The 12,199-nt window shown below is 44.3% G+C and overlaps 1 protein-coding gene across 1 annotated transcript in view; it reads left to right on the top strand.

The window, feature by feature from the left end:
• Nucleotides 1-12,199, top strand: part of TTC39C (tetratricopeptide repeat domain 39C) — a 101,274-nt gene that overhangs the window by 86,923 nt on the left and 2,152 nt on the right. Inside the window, exons 8-12 of the mRNA XM_040632637.1 lie at nucleotides 1,435-1,542; nucleotides 4,619-4,728; nucleotides 5,749-5,872; nucleotides 10,427-10,524; nucleotides 11,640-11,744. Of these exons, the coding sequence (XP_040488571.1) occupies nucleotides 1,435-1,542; nucleotides 4,619-4,728; nucleotides 5,749-5,872; nucleotides 10,427-10,524; nucleotides 11,640-11,744 (545 nt within the window). The remainder of the gene's footprint in view (nucleotides 1-1,434; nucleotides 1,543-4,618; nucleotides 4,729-5,748; nucleotides 5,873-10,426; nucleotides 10,525-11,639; nucleotides 11,745-12,199) is intronic.

The following is a 12,199-nucleotide window of genomic DNA, read 5'->3' as shown; positions in this document are numbered from 1 at the left end:
GTATGATAAAATGATTTGATACGTACATGCATAGCAAAGTGATTATGACGGCCTTTTTTGGTACCATTTCAAGGTCTGTGACAGATTGGAGGGTCAGATCTGAAGGAGGCTTGGAGATCATCGAAGCCTAACCCCGCAACGCTTAGGAAGGTTAACCCAAGAAAAACTAGCAAAATCGTAACTCAGGCTTCTTATTCATATTCAGGGCCACCTCCACCCCTACTTTGCACGTAACTCCCATCTTTTAGGATGAACATGATTATGCCCAAGTTTTACTGGAAACCATGTCAACTTCATATTCTATCCCAAAAAATTTGACACTGGATTTTCTAGAAGTGTGGATCTGTCTCATCCCTGTACTTCAAAGGCAGATCCAGGATGACACCAGATAACAGAATTTATGATGGAGGGGATATCGTGGATAGGAGAGGGCAATGGCCTTCACCCCTTGGCCCTTTCCTCTTCCTAGTTCTGTGGCCTGGAGCAAGTCACCAACCTCTCCCTGCCTCAGCTTTTCTCCTTGGTAAAATGAGGATGCCGTCCACCACCTTAGGAAGCCCCTAGTAGATTTAGAATTCTACCAGGTGCCTGGCTCAGGGCTTGGCGCGTGGAGGGGCTCAGGCAGTGGGAGGGACAAAAATGAGAATAGAATTTCTTGCATTTTCCTGGCTGCCACTCCTTACCCAGAATACCTGTCTCATGGTGTTTTGATCCTGGAAAGATAGGGTTCTTTCTCAGCTCTGCAGCCAACCTGCAGAGGGAAGGTGAGCAAGTACTTAGTTTCTGACTGGCTTGTCTCCACTTCTCACAAGGGTTCGAGGATTAATAGTAATCATTAAGGAGCCACAATAGCAATCATTAAGGAGCCACGTGAGTGCTTGAAGACTTTTTGAGGTAGTCACGATATGCAGTCTAACGATACTGCTTTCTTTTTCTGTGTCTGGGGCTGCTCTTGGAGAAGTACTGCCGTGCTTACATTCATCTCACAACCCAGACTGGAGTGTAGGATACAAATTAGAGTATTTTCATAGAAATCTTTATGTCTCTCTCTATTGCTTAAAAAAAAAAAGATTATTTGGGGGGGTAGGGGCAGAGGGAGAGAGAGTCTTAAGCAGAGCCCAATGTGGGGCTCAATCTCACAACCTTGAGATCATGACCTGAGCCAAAACCAAGAGTCGGACACTCAAACGACTGCGCCCCCCAGGCACCCCCCACTATACCGCTTCTATACTGCTTAGTGGGTGGTGGAAATCACAAGCGCCTTGTCTTACTCAAAACGTCACACTGCAAATACTTAAGTGACAAAAGATCGTCTTTAGGTTTTCAGGTAGTGTACTTGCAACACAAAGATAATCAGCAGTGTCAGGTTCCTGGCTTAAAGATGGGGTATAGATCACTACTTTAGGTCCCATACTAAAAATATTTCTTTCATAGGTTGGTGCAGCATGATAGAGCTGAACTTCAAGGATGCATTTGATTCCTTTGAGAGGCTAAAAAACGAGTCAAGGTGGTCCCAGTGCTATTATGCCTATTTAACCGCAGGTGAGTACCTCACTTGTACCATGAGTTCTTTCTCCCACGTGGCGTTCTCCTTCCACACTTCTCTCCAGAATGTTCGTGTTTTGTACTACAGTGTTCCCTGACTCAGCGGAAGCCTGCAGGCCTGCACACCAGCTCCCCCTCTGGGCTGGTTTGGTCACCTGCTCTGTCCTGAAAATGCTTATTGTGACGGTTTCTGTGCCTTTTGCCCTCAGCAGCCTCAACCTACCCTTACTCTTATCCTTTGCCTCGTACAATACGGTTTTTAGTCTTTAAGAATTTAAACAATTTTGAAGGAATTTTACACGTCTTTTACACTGCGCCACTATTTCTCTTTGGAGTGTTAGTGCCCTGGTTACAAAGTCGCATAGATTTTGAGCAGTCTGCTCCAAACCTGTTTTACTCACTAAGCTTGTTTACAGTGTGATTGTGCAGAGCAAGAGGTATTTGAACACCTGCCATTGCTGAGCTGAAGGAGCCGGCATTGCCTGTTTGTCCTCCCATCAGGAGATAAAGATGTGCTGCCACCTGGTGGACACAAGGGTTGTCTGTGCCCTGAGGGACATAAAACACCATCGTGATGTACGGTGGCCAAGGTGGCAACCCAAGAAACCCAGGGGCTGTACATTTTCTGCCTCTAATGCGAACGTCTCCTTATCCAGCCATATAAGGGATTCTTTTACTTAAAATTCAAGACTAATCCAAACATAATTTAAAATTTTAAGTACCTCCTTATTTCTGTGTTTGGATTTAATGAAACATTTCCTGTCATTCCAGTCCCTTAACTGATCTATTTAAAATAAGAGAATTAACAGTGGCAAGTATGTTCTGGATGTTCAGAAAGTGCAGTTCATTAGGACTCAGTGTGAAATGCCTTTACACCCACACTCTTTACCGCAGCCCCTGCAGGGCATCTGCTTTTGAATGGCTCTGTCGCTGATGCTCGAATGGAATTATTTTCAGTATACTGGTTAGGGTCCTGTGTCTCACGCCTTCAGAGTCGTTGTATGGAACTCACGGGCCTCTCAGATGACAGTGGCAGCTATCTACAGAGTGGCCTCCATGTGCCCAGCACGTTGAGCAGGGGGTGAACTGAAAAGCAGAGGTCTTCACAACAACCCAGCCATCAGTTGTCAACGTGTTATGGACTCACACAGTCAATTGTGGGCAGCTCTTTCTTCCTTAATCTTTGTTGAGCATGGAACACAAAGAAATGTACAATGCGGCTGTGTTCGGGAGCATTTATTCTCCAAATACTGGAAATCCCAGGATTCTAACAGGTTGTAGGAGCTGGTAAAGCACGAAAGCCTCATCTCTGCCTTCGCAAAGGCGTTCTGGGCAGATGGTAAGGTGTGTCAGGAGTTCCCGGGAACGGGACAGATCATTTCTGTCGTGCGAGCTGCCATTCAAGGGGGCCCTGAAGGACAGGTGCATGTCGACAGGCAGAGCTAGAGAGGAGGGGCACTCAGGGACCGGAAACACTGGCCCCAGGGGCTTCGTTGCTTGCACTGTTCCACTGTAGTAAAATACACGTAACGTATAATCTGCCATCTTACCCACGTTTTGGCATTCAGTGCAGCGGCATTACGTACAGGCACTTTGTTACACAGCCATTACCGCTGCGCGTCTCTTGTTTGAATTCCGTGACTCTGTGAGAACGTTATGAACGATCCGAGGAGGACCTCAGGCTTAGCTGCAACAGACATTACTCTTTCTCACTGGCTTACTGTGTGACCCAAGGCAAGTCTTTTAACTCTCTTGGACCTTTACGTCCTCTGACCCATAGCCTGATGCGCTGTCCACCAAACCGTCACTGCCCTTCCTTATGGTTTTGAAATGCTGCGAGAGATGAGGTCATTTTGGATGGATTCAGACCCCCACCTCTGGACCAGGGCTGCTCCCCTCACTGGGTTGTGTTTCCCTTGAACATTCAGCCTGATCCCTCAGGCTCCCAGTAGAAAGTCTTCTGCCTCTCCCATCACCTCGACATCCGCAGCCTTCTCCGAGTCTTGGTGCTTCTGCTTCTTTGGCCCTGCCAACCTCTGTCCATCCTCTGATATGTGATGGCCCCGTGCTCTGCTTGGCCAAACCCCAAACTGGGGGTAGAGGACCACCTAGTTTTAGGAGCGCTCAAATAAAGGAGGAACTAGGTCCTCCCAGCTGGGGATTGAGAAACAACATGTGCCAAAGACAACATCTAAGAAAAAATTGATATAAATGGATTCAGTGCCATTGGAGTTGAGAAGAGAATGACAGAGTAGTGGGTAAAGTTTCACCTTCACAGATGAAGCGAAGAAATTATGATTAAGTCTTTGCCTGGGGATTGGGATGGGATGAAGTTTGTGGGCAGACTATCTTCTCCTCTTCCAGGGCTCAGCCTGACTCCTAGCTCCTCAGAGTTTTCCTGAGCACTCCAAAGAGAAATGTCCCTTCTCTTCCTGAGCTTTTCCGAAAGCACTTTGGTTTTCCTGCCCTGGAGGCTCTTATCACCATATACATTGTAACTATGGGACTATGTGTGTATCTATTTCACCAGCTGAAATTTAGGTCTCTTTAGGGGCTAATCATGTGTTTCTTCTTTACCTTCTTGCTGGTGGCCTGTAGGCAGTAGGTGGCCAATGGACACATGTAAGACTAATTTCATGACTTTCTTGCTAGGCACAACTTCTTTCTATCAGGAACCTTCATGAGCTTCTTGGCTCCTTACTGTTCTTTCCTAGATTCCCTTTTATTCCACTTTCCTAGCATGTGGGCTCCAGCTAGACTGTACACTGTGACAATAGCTGGGAATTTTGTCACATCCAGTACTAGTGCCCAACAAGAGGACTAGGACTGTGGTTTTCCTGTATGTCCCCACAAAGCTCCGGGAACCCAGTTGTTCCAACAACAAATAACTGAATCAGGATGGTAAGACCTTTTACCATCTACAACAGGATAGTGTAGACCTTTGTGTAACAGTCTTTAAAAATATGTGCTCCCATTTTTCCTTTGGTAACATTTTCCAAGTACCACCAACCTCGGTATCTTTCAGTGGTATTTCCCCCTGATACTTAAGGAGTGCAACAATGATTTCTTACAGTTTGTCAGGGAGCCACCGGTGACGTGGATGGGGCACAGATAGTCTTCAAAGAAGTTCAGAAGCTCTTCAAAAGGAAGAACAATCAGATTGAACAGTTCTCGGTGAAAAAGGTATGTTGGAGCCTCTTGATCCGGTGTGGTATTTATGATGGGCATTTGTAATCAATGCCACCTATCCTAATCAAAGCCAGCGACTGACTTGCCATGCAGAACATGCTTCGCCACTTGGGAGAAAATATACTCCCACGGCCCCACTTCTCCTTTGAGTGGAAAGTGCTTGTTTTGCTGCACATAATTAAAAGCAGTTGTTATTTGTTTGGGTGGGTAGACACATTACAGTCCATGCAGAGCTAATGAGCCTATCTGGAGAGAGAAAGCATCTGTCTAAACAGGTGATTTCAGAAGAATAGAAATGGGCAGAATTTAGGCAAGAGATCTAGACTATTGGTTGTCAATCTAGTGAATACATCACCGTTTAACCTAGTAAACAACAGAAGTCTGCATCGAATTTACCAGTAGAAAGGCCCAGGACCGTCGGACAACGTCCCTAATTTATTCTACACTTCTAAGAATAAAAGTCAGCTGAATTACTGTGGGTTACATGACAGTTTGTCATATCCTGAATTTTGCATGATTTTAGTTTGCTTTTAAAGAATGAACATTTAATGACTTAGTTTGAGTGTAAACTAGATTGTAATGTGGGATGCCACTGAGACCACTAGGACTAAGTAGAAAATTTGAAAGTCAGCAAAACTGTAACTAAAGGATTACACTGTAACTAACTATGATTACATTTTCCGTGTAAACCCATTCATTATAACTTGTCACTCAGGTTCATAAATTCCTTTGATTTGAACTGAAATGAATCTCGTTTGATCCCCAAGTTGTCTGAATGCACCCTGGATCCTGATGGTAGTTTGAGGTGAAGAACGAGTGAAAGGCATATCTACCAATACATTAAAAGTCAGAAAGAAAAAAAAAATTGTAGGGAGAGAAGTTCTCATTTTTAGCTTTGTTGGAGGGGGTTATTCATGTCCAACATGAAGTGTGCATTTTGACTGTCTCCAAAGTGTATATTTGTATTTGAATTTGTTGGCACTAACCTGGCCTGATCGTTGTAACCACTTGCAGGCAGACAGGTTTCGGAAGCAAGCCCCCACCAGAGCGCTGTGCGTGCTGGCCTCCATCGAAGTGCTGTACCTGTGGAAAGCCCTTCCCAACTGTTCCTTCCCCAACCTGCAGAGGATGAGCCAAGGTAACAACAAACCAGACCACACACCTGGTCTCTTCTGTGTCTCGTTGATGCTGTCTGATTCAGAGTAGAGACCCGTTGTTCTTGGAGAGATCACGTAGTGATGAACAGCGGTCCGTTGCGTAGGCGACAGGCGTAGGCAGCGCAGGAACGTAGGGACCACACGTTTGCAGCGTCGGCAGACTGCGGTGAGGCGCGCAGACGCTAAGCCTCGCTGATTCTGTAGCCCTGGGGGTGCTGAAAGCATGCATTTTTCCCCCCAACAAGAGCCCTTTGTTTCATATAGGTTTGATTTCCATGTATTAAAATGCACAGATATTAAGTGTAAGGTTCGCTGAGTTTTGGCAAATACATACGTGCATCCATCACCACGGTGAAGATCAGAACGTTTCCACCACCCTTGTAATTTGCCTTGTGCACCGTGGTCAGCCCCTCCCCCACAGCAACCGCGTGATTTCTCTCTCCCCAGATCACTTCTGCCTGTCCTTGAACTTCATATAAGTTCAGACCGTGTGTACTTTTTATTGCTTGGCTTCCTTTGTCCGGCCTAGGCTCTGTGGGAGGGATCTGTGTTGTAGCCTGTATCCGTGCCTTCGACTCGCTGAGTGGCCCTCCGTCGTGTGGCTGCATCTCTACCACAGGGTGGTGGTTCTTTCTCCTGTTAATTTGTTTCTGGCTTTTGAGCTATCCTGAGTAAAGCTGCTACACACCCAAGTACAAACTAAGTGTACTTGTCTTTTGTGCAGACATCCGTGCTCATTTCTCTGGAGTAAATACCTAGGAATGTAACTAGAAGCCTAGATTTTTTGATTCGTGTATTAAAAAAAAGAAGAAGAAGAAGAAACATAGGACTGGGGCGCCTGGGTGGCTCAGTTGGTTAAGCATCGGCCTTCAGCTCAGGTCAAGATCTCAGGGTCCTGGGATTGAGCCCCACATCAGGTTCCCTGCTCAGTGAGGAGCCTGCTTCTCCCACTCCCTCTGCCCCTCCCCCTGCTCACGCGCTCTCTCTCTTTCTCTTTCTCAAATAAATCTTTAAAAAAAGAAAAAAGAAAAAGAAAAAGAAAACCATAGGATCATAGGTTATGGTAATGTAGTCTTCATAAAGTCATTTTTATTATAGCTGTAGGAAGAGTTCACAGGAAGAGTAAAGTAAATCTTCTAGTAAAAATAAACCTTTATTGGTTATTAAAGAAACATAGCATTTTTTAAAGGCTTAATGGCAGATGTTTGATGCTGTCTAACCTGGCAAATCGTTTAGTTTGCTCTACACTGCTTTCTACATAAGTAGGAAAGGTGGACAATGTTGTCATAGCCATTTTATAAATGAGCAAGCAGACTAGAGCTCAGGAGTGTTTGGTGACGTGCCCAGCTCCCATCAGAACAGGTATCCCTGCTCCTGGTCTGGGAAGAGCACATCGAGTAGCAGAACTTTATGGTTTCCTACAGCTTCGTCTTCCGGGAGCATAACAAGATTTATGTCCTGCAGCTGGAAATACGCTTGCACCATGAGACCATTATGGCAAAATAAAAACACATACATCTAGAAAGATGGTTTTATAGAAAAGAAATGTATTCTTATTCACATCCATGCTGCCCTTGTTCAAAAGAGGTTTAATATTAATATTTGGACTTACTCAAAACTAGTTTGTTGGTCATTGAAGAAAATTTGTCAGATTTCTCTACAGTCACACTTTTTGATCAAATATAGAATTATCCATTGTATCGCATACTTTTATCATCAGACTTCCTTGCAGGTCCCTTTTGTTTATTTCCAAAAAAGAAAAAAGTCCCCTCTCAAAAGTAAAAAATTTTTGTCTGTTGTTATTCCAGAGATCAAAGCGATACAACTCTGAAAGAACTTGTGTGCAAAGTCCCTGTAATTAGCATGTATAACGCTCCTAAGGCGGGCTGCTTGAAAGAAAACAATTTTCTCGGATGCATCAGTCCTGCTATGTCCGTTTCAAAAGGATATGCATAATTTTACACCCATCCTTAGTTGTTGATGCAAGCCTAGAATATCTACCAGCGTCTAAGTCAAAGGAACAATACAGAATTTTAAGTATTCTTTGTAATGCACAAATGCAAGATCCTGTTGAGATAATTCAGACACAAATGCGAAAATAGGCTGTAATCGGCAGGCACAAGGACGATTATCACTTAATGTGACTCAGTATTCTCAGAACCCCTTTCCAGGTATGAAAATAAATAGCAAAGTTGTGGTCATGGGGAAAGGGAGGCTCTTGAATAAACATGATATCATTCTTTAATATCTTTGTTAAATATTAGTGCCGTTTTGAGTTCGATTAATTAGTTTCTGTCATTCCCCAGTGTTAAGCAGTAATGATCCAAATCTGTTCAGCTGTATAGAGTACAGAGAAGTTCTTTAGAGAGAAATAGTGAAGTTCCAGAAAAAACTGGTAGTGGGTGATTCATTAAAGCCTCCGCCCAGCTTTGTGCATTCAGCTTCTCTGAGTCCCCATCTTCAGCTCCCTTCATCAGCAGATGTGGTTGGATTTTTACATCCTTGTCTAGTGGTTTCACCCATAGCCCTTCCCCCACTCACCCTCCCCTCTGCACTGCATTCTTCCTCTGCATTGTAAAGATATTTCTGTATATCCTCAGCACAGCACCCAGAGTGATCCTATTAAACAAAGTCACGTGTCATTTTGTGGCTCAGAACCTTCTGTGGTTTCATCCTATTTAGAGTAAATGTCCAGGTCCATTCAGTGGCCTACAGTGTTCTGTGATCTTTCCACCAGCCGTCCCCCTTCCCTCGCCCCATTGCCTCTCACTGCCTTCCCCTCTTGCTCACCAGGCTCTAGCCACACTCCTTATTGTTCTTGAACACACCAGGTACATGCTGACCCCAGTGCCTTTGCACTTTCTCTTCTTTCTACCCGCAAAAGTTCTTCTAAATATCTCTGTGGCTCCTTCACTCATTTCCTTCAGGTCTTTACTCAAATATCACCTTTACATTGAGGCTTAAATTGTACCTTTGTGACAAACATGCATACCTCCATCCCCCTTCCTGACTTTATTTTTTACCTTAGCACTAACATTTCTTTAACATATGTATTTTACCAATTTGTCCTTTGCATCATCTAGCTTTTCCACAGAATGTTAGTTTTTTAAGGGCAGAAATTTTTTCTGTTTTGTCACTGCTGTATTCCAAGCACCTAGAACGGCCTAGCACATAGCAGATTTTTAGTAACCATTGAATGAATGAGCACATGAGCTGTGTTCCCCTTTCCTTGATACTGTTGCCTTAAAATCTTTTTTTTTTTCCAGATTTATTTATTTTAGAGGGGGTTGGGGCAGAGGGAGAAGAGAATCTTAAGTGGATTCCGTGCTGAGCGCAGAGCCCGACTCGGGGCTCCATCCCACAAGCCTGAGATCATGACCTGAGCTGAAACCGACACTTAACCAACTGAGGTCTTTTTATATGGCAGTATCGCTTTTAGACAACTCTTGCTTCTAGGTTCAGACTCTGTTGTCCACAGCTATATATATATGTGTGTGTGTGTGTGTGTATACATACACACACATACATACACACACACACATGTGTATGTGTCTGTAAAATCTTACAATTCTCAATCTCTCTATTGGTCCATAGAAACAATTACTTCCTTTCCTCCTGTATTAGCTCCACTATGTTTCCAATTTCCACCTTTCTCATGTCCTTGGAAAACTTCTGTAACATCCTCCTCCATGTGTGCGCCTCCTGCACAGGAGATGACAAGCTCCTTGAAGTGGAGGGACCACATCTGACCCGCAACCACCCCCCCGTGACCAGGGCAGCGCATCAGTACGACATTTGGAAGTGCCCACTGTATGGCTTATGACATGAATACGGAATTTTTTAAAGAATTTTTTAGAGTAGTTTTAGGTTCAGAGCAAAACTGAGCAGAAAACATGGAGAGTTCCACGTGGCACACCCCTCACTACCCCGTATGCCCAGCCACCCCCCGCCCCCGTCAACACCCCCACCCCACTGATACGTCAGTTACAGCCCGTGAGCCAGCACTGACCTGTCATTACAGTTTAGTTTTCCACTAGGGGCCACTCTTTGTTTTGTACATTCCGTGTGTTTTGACACACGTGTAATGACATGTCTCCACTCTTACAGGTAGTATCATACCGAATAGTTACACTGCCCTAAAAGTCTTCTGGCCTCCGTCTGTTCCTCCCTCCCCCAGACCACTGGCAATCACTGATCTTCGGTACGACCTCCATGGTTTTGCCTTTTCCAGAATGTTCTATAGTTGGACTCACATAGTATGTAGCTTTTCAGACTGGTTTCTTGTTCTCAGTAACAACAAGATGTTGTTCTTGTTAATCTTGAGTCTTCTTGTCGCTGTGACGTTTGACATCTTTGCCTTTCTTTGAGTAAGGCTATTCACTACCGGGTGAGAAAAAGGAACCTTCTCAGTGTCAGGGGGCAGGACCACAAACTGTGACTAAGTCGTCACTGTACAATGAAATACTTAACTCTTGATGGTACTGAAGAAATGAAGGGCATGTATGTGCTTCCTGCTGTTTTCACTTCTCTTCAAGCTTGCCACGCAGTGGATGATCCAGCGGTCGTTGGATTGAAGTACCTGCTGCTTGGTGCCATCCACAAATGTCTCGGAAACTCCGAAGATGCCGTCCAGGTAAGCCGTCCGTGCTGCTGTGGTGGCTGAGGAAAACAAGCTGCAGACCTACTGTGTGCTTAGGAGTAAGAAAAATGCGAACTGCATTCAGCACAGCCAGGCCTCCCGGCGCCGAGGGAGCTCGGCCGCCGCACTGACTCAGGGCATGGCAGATGCCAAAGTCGCTGACGGCCGATACTAGTTTCTAAGGTAGCTTCGGATCCTTATACTTCTTTACACACGGCCTTCTTTTCCGGCACTAGCTACGTATTAAGGATGCCCGTCTCAGACGAGAAGGAAATGAGGGTGCAGACAGTTCTAAAGGAACAGAAGGAAGCTTCCTTCTGTTAGAGAAGTTAGAAGTCAGAGAAATACAAAAATGACCAGGCGTGTCCGAGTGTTCACCTTTCTTGTCTGTGCAGTGGCAGATTACCAATGCGGCACCGGAGTGAGATCGAGAAAGGTGGTAGCTTAGGCTCTTCTGGGTACATGTTATATGGAGAAGAACCATTTCGTTATTTTTAAATATAGTTGGAGGGATTTTTCTGAGGTTTTTGTGTGGTTGGGTGCTTTGAAGCATACCCCAGCGTTATTTTGATTACTGTTTGAAAGAGTTTATGTACAGTAGTAGTGGCCTTTGACTTTTAAATCCTAGGGTGTTGAGGCACTTGTATTATAATTTTCAATTTTTCAGTGTGGGGTCATAATAGTTATTGTACAGCGCAAAATAGCCTGTTTTAGATCATATGCTTACGTATCAGCAAGACACATGTCACGAGATGGTGCTTGGCTTGTGGGCTTCCTGCTTTAAATATTAAAATGATATGTTCAGCCTTTGAGATGCAGATAAAGATGGTTTTGGCAATACAATCCGTAGAGGCTGGTGTGTCAACTGGAAAAATAAGTGGCACAAATTGGGCTGACTGATGGGTAGCATAGCCTGGAGGCGTAAGCACGTAGGGGACTTCTAAGATATGGATGAGGATGGATGGGAAGCAATAAGAATGCAAAGAAAAAAAAAAAGAGAAAATCTGATCTAGAATACAGAAATAAGTCCCCCTTTCTGCCTCCTGAAGATGTTATGAACCCTATGTAGGGCAATGAGTTAATTCTGACAACATTCGTGTTACTTTCAGTTCTTCCAGCGAGCTGTTAAAGACGAGCTGTGTCGTCAGAATAACTTATACGTGCAGCCATATGCCTGCTATGAACTTGGCTGTCTTCTATTAGACAAACCAGAGGTAAGATCTTACATAGTTCCTTAAATGATGTTCTTGCAAGTGAGAGGGCACAAAGCATCCGTCCTTCATTTTAAGTCAATTAATTGAACATAGCGGGGTTTTTTTGGTTTTGTTTTTCTTGATTTCATGTAGGAAGAATCCAGGAAGCTACTAATCCTATCTTACTGTGTTGAAGGAAGTAACTTCTTTTCTGGAATTTGAAGTATAAATGTAACTTTTTGGACCCAAACTCATTTGAGGGGAAAATCACTGCCTTTTTTAGGATGGTATGACATGACGTCGTTTGGCTTATTCAGAAGAACATGGAATTGCATTATGGTTCCAGTTCTGTTTTCCTCAGTGTAGGATGCTGGTTAGCCGCATACCTTCCTCCTAATAATGCAAAACAGGATAAAAAATACCTGCTGTGCCAAGTTAATAGAGATTATGGTGAGAATAAGTGATGATGTGATAAT

The sequence above is a fragment of the Ursus maritimus genome, unplaced genomic scaffold (genome assembly GCF_017311325.1).
Source record: "Ursus maritimus isolate PB19 unplaced genomic scaffold, ASM1731132v1 scaffold_18, whole genome shotgun sequence".
Taxonomy (NCBI): Eukaryota; Metazoa; Chordata; class Mammalia; order Carnivora; family Ursidae; genus Ursus; species Ursus maritimus.
This window is presented reverse-complemented; position numbering and strand designations above follow the sequence as displayed.